Consider the following 12,434-nt stretch of genomic DNA (forward strand, 5'->3'; position numbering starts at 1 on the left):
AAAAAAACTTTCCTTAATGGGAACTTGGAGGAGATATTTATGCGGCGGCTTTGTGCTTTTTAGATCATGGCGCTCCAAACTCATCTGCAAGCTTCGCAAAGCTCTTTATGGCCTTAAGCAAGCTTCTTGTCAGTAGTATGAATGTTTGGATTCTTTTCTTACGGATCTCGATATACAAATGTTGAACAGTGATAGAAATCTATATCTTCTTCAACATGGTGATCACTTTGTTGTGATGGCAGTTTATGTGGATGACTATTTGATTGTCAGCAACAATGACACTGTTTTTAAGGATGTGAAGATCAAGCTCATGGACAAGTTTGTGATGAAGGACTTAGGAGTTGTGAGGCAGCTGTTAGGGATGGAAGTTGATAGGGATGAAGCAGACAGGACAATCACCCTCACACAGCACCAATATGTAAAGAAGCTTCTCAACCAGTTCAACATGACAAATTGCAAATCTGTGGCTACACCAGTCATCATTGGCATCAATTTCACAAGCAAGATGGATGATTTATTTGATCAGCCCTCAGGCTACAGATTGCTTGTTGGAGGACTACTCTACCTCACCAACATGACTCACCCCGACATCTCCTTTGCCGTTGGTCTCCTCAGCCGATAAATGCAGTCTCCGAGTTGTTATCATTGACAGATGGCAAAGAGAGTTTTGAGGTATTTGAAAGGAACAGCTGCTCATGGATTGGTTTATAAATGTTCAGGTTAGTCCAAACTTGTTCTTCAAGCTTACTGCGATGCAGATTGGGCTGGCAACTTGGATACACGATATTCAACCTTCGGAATTTGCTACATAATTGCTAGTGCTCTAGTTTCATGGGGAAGCAAGAAGCAAATGATAGTTGCTCTTTCCAGTGCAGAAGCAGAGTACGTAGCTGCCAGTAAAGCAGCAAGGGAAATCATCTGGCTTCGTCAATTACTTGGAGAACTCAATCAATAGCAATCAGATGTGACCATTCTACATTGCGACAGCAGAAATGCAATCACCATATCAAAGAATCTTGTGTTTCATGCTCATATGAAACATATAGACGTGTAGCATCACTTTATTTGCGAATGTGTAGCAGCTAGAGATCTTTATCTGGAATACATTCCTTCATAGTATCAATTGGCAGACCTTCTAACCAAGCCACTTTCAGAGCTCACATTCATCAAGCTGAGGAATCAACTTGGAGTGTCAAGTGCCCTCAGCTTGAAGGGGGAGTGTAGGAATAATGATGAACATGATAAGCAAGATGATTCATATAAGAAGTAGTCTGAATCGTGATCAAATCTCTAGTGATTTTCAATTTGATTGAAGTTGTATATATATACACCCATACATGAATCAACGTGTGTGTTGAAGTGAAATCCGTTGTTCTTACTCCGCTTTTCTTTCATGTCTGAGTAGTAGCAACATCAACCTTCATTGGAACAGGACCGTCTTCCACAGGAAGTGGAGCTAAAGGACATGTAGTGAGAAGTGGAAGAGGTGATGCCTCATAATGTTGTGCCAAGTGAAGGGCATTATTAAGGGTGGCTGGGCAAGTGCACGCACAAGTCCTACAAGATCTTAAAGAAGTGCTAGTCACAACATTCCTAGCTTGATCCGCTCCGACATATTTGGCTTTGCATGAAGCAAGAGGTATCGGAAACAAATGCAAAGTTGCATCACCGATTCAGATGGCCTTTGACGAAAACGATATAATTGTTGGAAGGTGTCATCATAATCATCAGCATGTCCAAATGTGTGTTTGAAGACATCTAGGAGAATACTCCAATCCCCATGAGTGGCTGTGCTCAAACCATTATACCACTGTAGCACCATCCCTTAGAGACACATGGGAAACTCACACAAACGTTAAACATCATCCTAAGAATGATATGTGGCAATCACCGTGAAATGATTGAACCAATGGTACACATCATCCCTAAGATTCCCATGAAAGAAATTCGACCGAACGCAAGGATTGGCACCAAGAGCAAGAGGAGTTGTACCATATGTTATGAATGCTGCCATCAACTAGTTGTTCAACTGCAATCATATAGCATCGAACAATTGCACTAATTACTGCTCCAGAGTTAAAGGAGGAGGAGATTGCTACTTTACGAAGAAGATGAATGAAAAGGAAAAAAAGTAAAAGCAAAGAAATGAATAGAAAGAAAGGGAGATCTAGACAATGCAAAAACTAGATCTAAACAAAAGGAAAGAATAAAAGAAAGAAAACAGAAAAACTGGATTTAGATGATACAAAAGCTAAATTTAAACCAAAATCCCAAATCCAAACACTCCTCAAAGACAATCAAAGATACCTCTCACCTCCACCAATGTGAGTGCATGGAATATGGCAATGTAAGTGCATGGAATATGAAAAGGGAATACAAAAAATGTGCATATCAATTAGCCCAAAAACCCTAATTTATATATAAAAGCAAGTGGTTTGAATTGAAACTAATCTAACAACTACCAAAATCCCACTACGCTAATATTAGTATATGGCATCATAGCCATACACTTACACATGTTTAGTATTATTTCTTAACCTAATTGATCAATCCAACTTAAAAATAGAATAAACTAGAATATACTAAAAAAGTGTTTAAATACAAAACTAATCTAATTATTAAATGGTAGAATATCTTAAAATATCAAAGTTAGTGGTAAAGGTGGTTACCCAAGGCCCAATATCCCAACACCCTTAATCAATTAGAATATAATATTTTATTTATATTCTCTTTCTTTCTATATTTCATCCTTAACCAATTGGAAAAAAATATACATTTTTATTCATATGCCCTATTCCTATATTTCCTGATTCTTTTGCTAAATATTAATCAAATATATAGTATAATTCCTTTAGTTAATCAATAGATTTTAGATTTCCAGGAAGTCACCTAACCCATTACTATTTAATAATATTTAACCTAAATATTTTAAAATTCTTAACTAATTTAAAAATGGTTCTTTCCCTTTATATTTGAACTTTTATGCAAGTCATTTTCTTTGATTACTCACAATTTACAAATAAGTTAAAAAATATATGCAACTAGTATGGTTATATTGTTCTAGGAACAATAACTTTGTTTGAACATAATATTTTTTTGGATTGCTTCCAATAGTTTTTGCAACTTAGTGGGAACAAAATGAAAATTCAAAGATTTGCAATCTAAGAATCAAAAGAATTCTTTAAATGATGGTGAGTTATCTCATGGCCATATCAAAACATTAATGACCTCTAAGTGGTAGCTTAAACAAATATAATTATTTCATGGTTTTAATATTTTATAATCCAAAAAACCAAGTGGGAAAGCAAATGTAAATATGGACAAAGGATAGGAGTCTTGTATTACAAAAAAATCAAGTAGTACATTTTTTTTTTAATGGGTTTGGTCTATATTTAAGATATAGTATTAAACACTGATTACAAATGCTCTTCCTTCGACTCTGGAACAGCAATTAATGTAATTGTTTGATGTTATATAATTGCAGTTGAAAAATTAAACTCAATTGATGGTGGTGTTTATGTATAACTCTTCCTACTCTTATTGTCAATCCTCGTGTTCATCTAGAATTCTTCCATAGAAATGATGTGTAGTGAAAAAATTATAACTGCTAGATTAAGGTATATTCTAAAATACACCTAAATATTTATAGTATAATCCTTTTACATTTAATTTTTGATAAATATAATGAGAATATAAATTACCACCTACATTCAAACAAGCACCAAGAGACATGACGAAGGTGGCACTGTTGGTCGTTCTCTCGGCTGCATGCACCTTCTTCTCCGGATTCCAAAACGTTGCCATTTGTTCTTGGCTCCAGCCATTTCTCCTCTTGCATTTCTTCCACAAGTCAGGGATTTCGCGCAATTCTTTCTCATGGCGCTCCGCGGCGCTCACAATCCTCCTGGCGCTCCTCCTCCAGACCACCGCCGCGAGCCTGGCGTTCCTGGCATTCTTCCCGGGAAAGGTGAGCCCGGACAGCTCCACGGCCAGCAGCGTGCCAATTGTGGGAATAATCTGGGCACTGGCGCTGTGGATGTTTCTTCTCCTCCCATTTCTTGCAAGCATCGGCTACAGGAAGCGTTTTGACCGAGCAAGAACGTCCCAGCCGCTGGTATTCGCGTCCATCTGGACCACGGCGTGGTTGTTGTGGAATCGACTCGGCGGCGTCGGCTCCTTCCTCCATCCCGCCGTTTCCCAGGTTACAATCTTGCCGCTGGTGATGAGCGCCGGTGTGTGGGGGATCGATGGGATCGCATTCCTCATGGCGTGGTTCTCGGCGATTCTCCACGACAGGGCCGTTCTCGACGAGAATCTTTCCAAGATGGAGAAATCCGATAAGAAGCGTGCTACGCAGCTGCATCGCGGCCACTCCCTGGCGTTTGGAGCCATTGCTCTCTCGATCTTGTTCTACGGCAGCGCCAGGGTCTCCATTTTCTCGGGGGATTTCTTCCAGAAGGACATCGCCCTCACGATGAAGAAAACAGTGCCGGTCTCTTGCGTCCTGGGCAAGGTCCTCTTCTACGAGGACATGGATGTGATGCTCAACAAGACGAACCAGCGCCTCCGAGCTGGCGATCGATTGGTCCTCTGGTCCGAGGCTGCGGTGAAACTCGACCTCAAACAGGAGAGGGATTCTCTCCAATTCAAAGCCGGACAGATCGCTTCCCAGCACGGTGCCTACGTTGGCATCACTTACGAGTACAAGGACGCGAGCGTCGGGAACTATTTCGACCTCGTTCTTCCCGATGGCTCCATTGGATTTAGCTACAGGAAATCCCACTTGGTTCCATTCATGGAGTGGTATGGAACTCCAGGGGATCCCATTCTTCCTGCCATCAAGACCGAGCTCGGCCGGATTGGAGGAGCTATTTGTTACGATTTCGAGTTTCCAGACCTGATGCGGCAGGCCGGGAAAAAGAGGTAGAGCGAAGTTATGACGGTGTTCTCTAAGTTTCTGGTGAATGTGCTAGGATTGATATCATGCTCCAACCAGCCGCGACTTGGGGAGCAAGCGGTCCCCGGGCGAAAGAGGCCGATGCTTTCCGTGTCGTGGAGAATGGCTTCAGTTGGTTTCGATGCTCCACGGGAGGCGTTTCAGCGGTTGTAGATCCATATCTCCAGACATTCGATTACAGGTGTGACAGTTTTGATCAATCAAAGCTCTCTAATATTCTTCTGTTTCTTTGGCAGGGAAGGTATCTCTGACTCGGTCTTCGCCATGGCACTCCCAGTAATCGGGAAGGCCTGGACGCTTTACCCAAGCTACGGCTTTCTTTTCGCTTGGCTAGTGGCAGCACTCGCTGCGGTACACGTCTCCATGCTCTGCCTCCCTCTTGGAGTCGTGATGTACATCCTTGACAAGTCCCCTCCCGCCTTTGCGTTCTACATCACTGGTGACCGATCCTTCAAGGAGTTTGAGAGGTCGGAGCTACGTTGCGTGCTGTTGCCAGAGGAATCAAGCGTGCTTGTCTAAGGTTCCTGTGAAGCGCAATCTGTAAAGAAGTGTATACAAAACATGGGTGATATGGACGTAGCATTTGCATTGACTTAATCGTCGTTTGGTGCAGCGAGACTAGGCCGGATACCGAAGCACCGCACGATTTGGAGGAGTCCAAGGCGTTGGATCGAGTCAGCTGGAGTATCGATTGCAAAGAAGGCAGCCCCACGCTGCCATGACGAGGGCATCGCGTTCCATCTCCATCGCTCTGACGTGTGAGCATCGTGGGGCAAAGGAATATTTGCTTTGTTAGTACCTATCATGGCAGCAAGTATCGTCGTCAGGCATTAAACATTGATCGTTTTCTAGTTTTCCATGAAGAGTTTTGAGAACATTCGCATAGAATCAAACACATTCCCTCACGCGGATCATCAAACACAATTTTCACCTGCTGCACTTTCCACACACCTCAATCGCTAGGTATCTGTCTGATTGAAGTTGCTTGCGATCTCTTGGAGCCCCTGGTGATTTGGTGCAGGAGGTCCACGCTCACATCCTGGAATGATGGGTGTTATATAGACAAATGATTTGTATTTTCCCATTTTGTCATTATTTGAATTTATCAAGCATGAAACGCAATTGGTACATCTAGTCTTAAATTCTCGAGCAATTTGACAACATAATCCAGGCAGCAGTTTATTTTTTCCTTAGATTCTATCAATGCCAAGCCCATACATTTGCCAGGAGAGGATACATAGCTCTGCTGCTCGCCATTTTGATATGCAGGTTCCACACTCGAGGCTCCGACATGCAGCTAAAAGGCACAGCCAATTCAAAGAAGTGGGAACAAATGGCATGTTTCCGATGAGTTCTCTTGCATTGTCAATATAACCAGCTCTTGCCAAGCCATCGATTATGCAGGAGTAATGCTGGTGACATGGCTGAATGCCACAGTCAAAAGCCATCGAAACAAAGCAACACTGCCAACTTGGCCATGAGCATTGAGAGCGGAGACAAATCCAACTTGGTGGTAAATGCCGGCCATCTGCATAGTGTGAAACAACTTAAACACAGAAACCGAATCCCCTGCTTGGGTACATGCACTGAGCATTGCATCCCAAGAAACTTCATTCTTCCCTGGCATCTGGGCAAAAGTTTTTCTTGCAAGTGAACTCTGGCCACTAAGGCCATAGGCAGCAAGCATTATAGTCCAAGAAATTACGTCCTTCTCCACCATTGCATTGAACATGACCCTTGCTTCTACCATATACCCGTTTTGGGCATAAGCATCAAGCATGGTGTTCCAAGAAACTAGCTGTTGGTATGGCATTTTATGGAAAACTCGTCGTGTCAAAGTCCATATCGTGTCAAAGTCCATATCTCTTGATCCTGTGTAGACATACAATAATGAACTCCACAATACTAAATTTTAACATGGCATTTTGTCAAATATGCACTTTATTATTCTTGCATCTAAATTTGCAATCTAGTGTCATTTTATATTTAGTAAGTTTTTGTAATTGTTTTAAAGACTAATTTTTGGGACTAAAGTAAAATCCTAAAGCATGCATTCTTTTACAAAGGGGGGTTTTGTTTATAAGCCTTTTTTCTATTCTATTAGCTTAATTTAGTGCTTAACAATCTTTCAGGAATGATCATTTACAATTATATTTAGGCTATCCTTTAGTCACCATGGTACTTCTCTTAAGGTTTACCAACTTTGGTTCTCCTTCTATATTTGTCAGCCATGAGAATTAAATTAGGCTCCAATACCAATGTTATACTCTTAAAGTTCTTCACCATTTAAGCACCCTTGAGCTTTTGAGTTTTTGATGAATTCCAAATGTATAATAAGGATAATAGGTAAACTAAGCATGGTTGACTAACTTAAAGCATAATTTCACTTATGTGATTGTCTCTATTCTGTGTTTCACTAAGGTTTAAGCCCAATCTCTATAATTCCAGAAGGGATTAGAGTGTGGCATTGCCTATCTCAAGTTCCTTCTACTGCAATGGACACTTAGCAATTTCAACAACAAATCCCCCTACTCAATCATGTTTGGGTCGGACAAATGTGGCACCACCAACAAGGTGCACTTCATCTACAAGTACAAGGGCCCCAAATCCGATAAGCACATCAAGCATCACCTCAAGTACCCGCCATCGCCAATGGCTGACAAGCTCTTTCACATCTACACAGCAGTGATCTACCCGAACAACACACTCAAGATCCTCATCGATGGCAAGGAGGAGAAGAGCATTGACCTCCTCTCGAGCAACTTCAAGCTGGCCGTGATCCGGCCCAAGAGCATCTGCGATCCCGACAACAAGAAGCCCGACTGCATCGTCCAAATCTCAATCCCTATCACCAAGATCGGCTCTAGATCCAGCCTGTCTAACTCGAAGTACTCCGGGTTCGGTATTTGCTTCAGAGCCCAGATCCCCTTGTAAGCCGAGCTGTCAATCATCGGAGGATACCACTTCCCCTTGTAGTCCAGGTTCCTCTACATGGGCCTCTTCCATTCTCCACACCCAGACGCTTCCTCACACTTTGGGTTGCTGATCTTCGGGGGTCCTCCTTGTCGTCCCAGTCCGCGGGCTTGCTAGCTTCTAGATCGTCAACCTCGTCTGGCTCGTTGTCCAGCCAGTCATTGGGCTTGACCACCTCTGAGTCCTCGATCTCCAGTGGAGCGTCCCGTCCCAATCCCCGGGCTTGGTAGCTTTTGGATCAGGGATCTTCTCCGGCTCGTCCCAGTCTTGGGATTTTGATAACCATTAGATTGGTTTCAATTAAAATCATTTTCTTCTGTATATAAACTATTGGTTAATTGATATGCACATTTTTATATTTCATTTCCATATTTCATGCACTCACATTTGTGAAGGAGAGAAGTAATTTTCATTGTCTTTAAAGGTGTCTGGATTTAGGATATTAGTTTAGATCTACCTTTTGTATCATCTAGATCTCTCTTTTCTTCTAACTTTTTCAATTTTTTCTCTTTTCCTTTTTCCTTTTTGTTTATCTTTATGGTAAAGTAGCAACTTCCTCCTCCTTTGGTTGATGTAATTGCTCAATGCTATATGGTTATAATTAAACAATCAAACTTAGTTAATAGTGGCATTTACGTCGCATGATACAGCTCTTCTTGCTTTTACTGTCAATCCTTGCGTTTAGCCAGAGTTCTTCTATAGGAGTTCTAGAGATGATATATATTATTAGTTTGATCATTTTATGGTAATTGCCACAAATAATTCTTGGGATGATGCTTAGCATCTGCATGAGTTTCCCACGTGTCTCCAAGAAATGGCACTATAGTGGTAAAATTGTTTGAGTGTAGCCACTCATGCATTCTTCCAGATGTCTTCAAATGTACATTTTGACATACCAATGATTGTGATAATACCTTCCAACAATTGCATTGTCTTTGTCAAGGGCCATTTGAGTTGTTATTGCCAACATTTCGTCAAAATCTTGTAGTACTTATCATATTTGATAATGCTCTTCTCTCGACAGTTACGAGACATCACCTTTTCCACTTCTCGCTACACATCATTTAGCTCCACTTTCTATAAAAGATGGTTCTATTCCAATGGAGGTTGATGCTATTACTGCTCGAGTTTAAGAACGAAGGTGAGAATGTAGTCATGGCCATGATATCCACTGTTGGATGTGTGATGAAATTGGTCACACCTATCGGTCTTGTCAATGTTTTCCGGATTAGCGACCTCTATTTTTTGGGTGGATACTTTGGCTTCAATAATGTCCTATTGCTACTACTATAGTAGAAGGTTTGAACACCTTGATGCTTATGAGAAATGAGGAGTTGCACAAGTAGCAAAGGGTCCTTGCACAAATAAGTCAATAACCTCTTCATCTTTCTTTTGAGAGTAATATTAAGAGGTTCACTTAATACTAGTTCATTCAATATTTACTTTCTAAGCTTGTTTTTATAACAAGAAGTCTTCTATTATTCTCTCCTTAATGGTTGATATAGGCTTGAATTTATCCTTTATTGCTTGGTCTGTTTTCGCACATTGCTGACTATATTTGCGTTGTAAAGCAAAGCCAAATTTCATTCTTTATAGTAACAGTTGTACATATAAATGTGCACGGGATCAAGCAGACCTAGTTGTGAATATGGGCAATCTCGAGTTTGAGCTACAGTTATTGCAGATGGTGCTAAGTTAAACTTTTGACTTCATCTTTGGTATAGATTGGTTATAACATAATCATGTTAAGTGTCACTTTGAGGCTTCTATAGCACACCTTATCTCTCTCCCCTTAAGCCAATTAGAAAAGGGGCAATTACTTGATGAGAGAGCCCTTAATGGCTATTTTATCCTCATTTATCCCCCAAGGTTCCAAGGATCCACGGTAACAGTATATCCAAATCTCATCCCATGATCACATGCGTTACAGCTTCTCTCCATTTTTTTATACTTCTTTATATTTTTTCCATTCCTTTCACTTTTGTTCTTTTACATCCCTTTACTTTTATCTCTACTTCCATCACTTTTGTCTCTCCAGTACTTCTTCTTATATTTCCGTCTTGTTCCTCTATTCCCTCTTCCAATCCCTTCAATAGTTTTTTTGTTGTAGCGGTTGACTAGCTTGTATATTGATCTCTTTGAATTTGACCTATCATCTAGGGTTAAGATTACAATACGTCATTCTATTCCAATTAAGGATGCTCATCCAATCAATATTCTTGTTCGTCATCAGTCACAAAAAGCAATCAAGATTTTATATATAAACATCAAGGAGATGTTGGAAAGGGGTGTTGTTCGAAAATTATAGAGTCCTTGGGCATGTGAAATTGATCTTGTGACAAAGCCTGATGGGAGTATTTATTTCTACATTGACTATCATCTGTTAAATGAAGTGACAATTCTGGATGTGTACCCTCTTTCTCACACTACTGATTTCTTGGATTGTTTGGGGAAAAGTTGTTGATTCACCAAGTTAGATATTGTTTCTGGGTACTGGCAAATGCTAATGGCCAAGGAAGATATTTCAAAAACTACTTTTGATACACCACTTAGTTTGTAAAAAATTTTTATGATGTTGTTTGGTTTGAATAATGTTCTAGCAACTTTCCAATGGATGATAGATAAGGTTCTTTGTGATGCCGGAGGTGACTATTGACTTCATTAATGATGTCTTTTTCCATTTTACTTTAGTCACTTAATCATACCTTTGACCACTTGGAAGAGTCTCACTCACGATCTCTATAAGTCTTATTCCCAATTTGGGGACATGGTAGCCCCATGAATGGCATCTATACCACTCAACATTTGCACTTAATGTAAGTGCTCTATGTGTCTAATCTTATAATAGACACCCAAAGGTACTACTAACATATCAGTCCATTCATCTTTGTCTCATAAATAATTTAACACCACCCGTACCATAGTCTCCTCTTCCAAAGATTAGGCCATCTGTCCATGAGTGGTCATCCTATGACCACACCTTAGCATCTTAGAATGCCTAGAGACATCAGAAACAACTTTCCCCAATATCTCTTTTTTGGTCCCCACTAAATCCCTTTCCATTCACAGTCATGCTCCCTAACATCACCACTAGGTCAAGGCGCAAAGGCCCAACAACTAAGTCTTATTGACCTCTAGGATTTCCTTGCCACATGATCACATCCTTAGTCACTACACAAGAGGATTGTTCCTTTTCTTTTCTATAGTTTGAGACTTTGGGATGACATTTCAAAATACTTTAGCCCAACGTAAGCCTCAGGGGTACTCTCTTTACATTCTGCATTTGGGTGCTCTATCCATATGGCTAGAGCAAGGTTTCAATGAGCCACGCCTAGTATCTAAGTAAGTAGTGCCACCCACACTTGGATTGGGAGCATTGACTAATCGATCTCTTAGAAGAGCTAGAGCTAGCTTTTAAACACTTCACCAAGTTACTTCATTTATCCATCCGTGTTTATTATAGCCTTGGACTCCTTAGTGGTTATATCATTACCCACCACATGGGTATAGCCTTCCTTGGTCACACTAGCCTTTTCTAACCAAATTGGCTCCTCCCTCAAGGTGATACTTACCAAACCCCCCAAAGTCTAGGAGATGATCACTTTGGGCTTTCACCCTTGGACCCGGACTCGAACTTGGACTCAAACTTGAACCCGGCCTCAGTCTCAGACTCGAACTCAACCCCAATCTTGGCCCTGGTCTTAGTCTCAGTCTCAGTTTTGGTCTTGGTCTCGGTCTCGGTCTTAGTCTAGGTCTCAGTCTCGGTCTTGGTCTTGGTTTTGTTCCCGGTCTTGATCCCTATCTTGGATTCCGTTTCAGAGTCCTTCTCGAATTCCATCTTGGATTCCTTCTCAGACTCTTTTTCGGACTTCAACTCAAATTCCTTCTTAGACTCCTTCTCGAACTCTATCTCAGACTTCTTCTTGGACTCTATCTCAGACTCATTTTTGAACTCCATCTCAAACTCATTTTTATACTTGATCTTGACACTTCCATGTGTCACGACATTTGTTATGTGTTAGTCCTTCTTATATCCCTTTAGAGACTCATTCACTGATTATTTCATGCTCATTCCTCGAGCACTTTGTTTAGAGTTCCACTCTTGCTCTCAACTTTTCAACTTGAAGTTTTTAGTTCAAATGTGTTACACTCGTTTAGCTTACACTTTAACCACTACCACATGGCACCCTCTCAGCTCCATTTTGGGGCTTAGAGATTTGTCTCATAGTAAAGTGCTAGATTAGCTATGGGAAGTTGGTTTAAAGCTGAAGCAATCAAAGTGCATATTTAGGTCCAAAGACACAACTTATCTTGGGTATCATATTTCTTGTGAAGGTTTGTAAATTGATTTTGACAAATTTATAGCTATTCTTAAATTCTGTACTCTAAAGTGTGTGAATGATATGCAACACTTCTTAAAAAAAGTGCAATATCTCAGCTATTTAATTTATCATCCTTTTTTTATCATACTATACCATTGCGAGCATTGTTGAAGTTGTCAATA

The 12,434-nt window shown here is 40.7% G+C and overlaps 1 protein-coding gene across 1 annotated transcript; it reads left to right on the forward strand.

The window, feature by feature from the left end:
• Nucleotides 1-3,730: 3,730 nt before the first annotated feature.
• Nucleotides 3,731-5,811, forward strand: LOC112351584 (apolipoprotein N-acyltransferase-like). Its single transcript, XM_024689693.1, has 3 exons — nucleotides 3,731-4,923; nucleotides 4,974-5,138; nucleotides 5,194-5,811. Exons 1-3 carry the CDS (start codon nucleotides 3,731-3,733, stop codon nucleotides 5,474-5,476), a joined length of 1,641 nt encoding a protein of 546 aa, XP_024545461.1. The 3' UTR covers nucleotides 5,477-5,811.
• Nucleotides 5,812-12,434: the final 6,623 nt, after the last annotated feature.

The sequence above is a fragment of the Selaginella moellendorffii genome, unplaced genomic scaffold (genome assembly GCF_000143415.4).
Source record: "Selaginella moellendorffii unplaced genomic scaffold, v1.0 SELMOscaffold_63, whole genome shotgun sequence".
Classification (NCBI taxonomy): Eukaryota; Viridiplantae; Streptophyta; class Lycopodiopsida; order Selaginellales; family Selaginellaceae; genus Selaginella; species Selaginella moellendorffii.

What these genes read in the sequence shown, in the direction of transcription:
- LOC112351584 (XM_024689693.1), top strand. Translation starts at nt 3,731, where the DNA reads ATGACGAAGGTGGCACTGTTGGTCGTTCTCTCGGCTGCATGCACCTTC. An exon ending in CGGCAGGCCGGGAAAAAGAG is followed by an intron (nt 4,924 to 4,973) that starts GTAGAGCGAAGT and finishes TGAATGTGCTAG; the next exon opens with GATTGATATCATGCTCCAAC. An exon ending in CTCCAGACATTCGATTACAG is followed by an intron (nt 5,139 to 5,193) that starts GTGTGACAGTTT and finishes TTTCTTTGGCAG; the next exon opens with GGAAGGTATCTCTGACTCGG.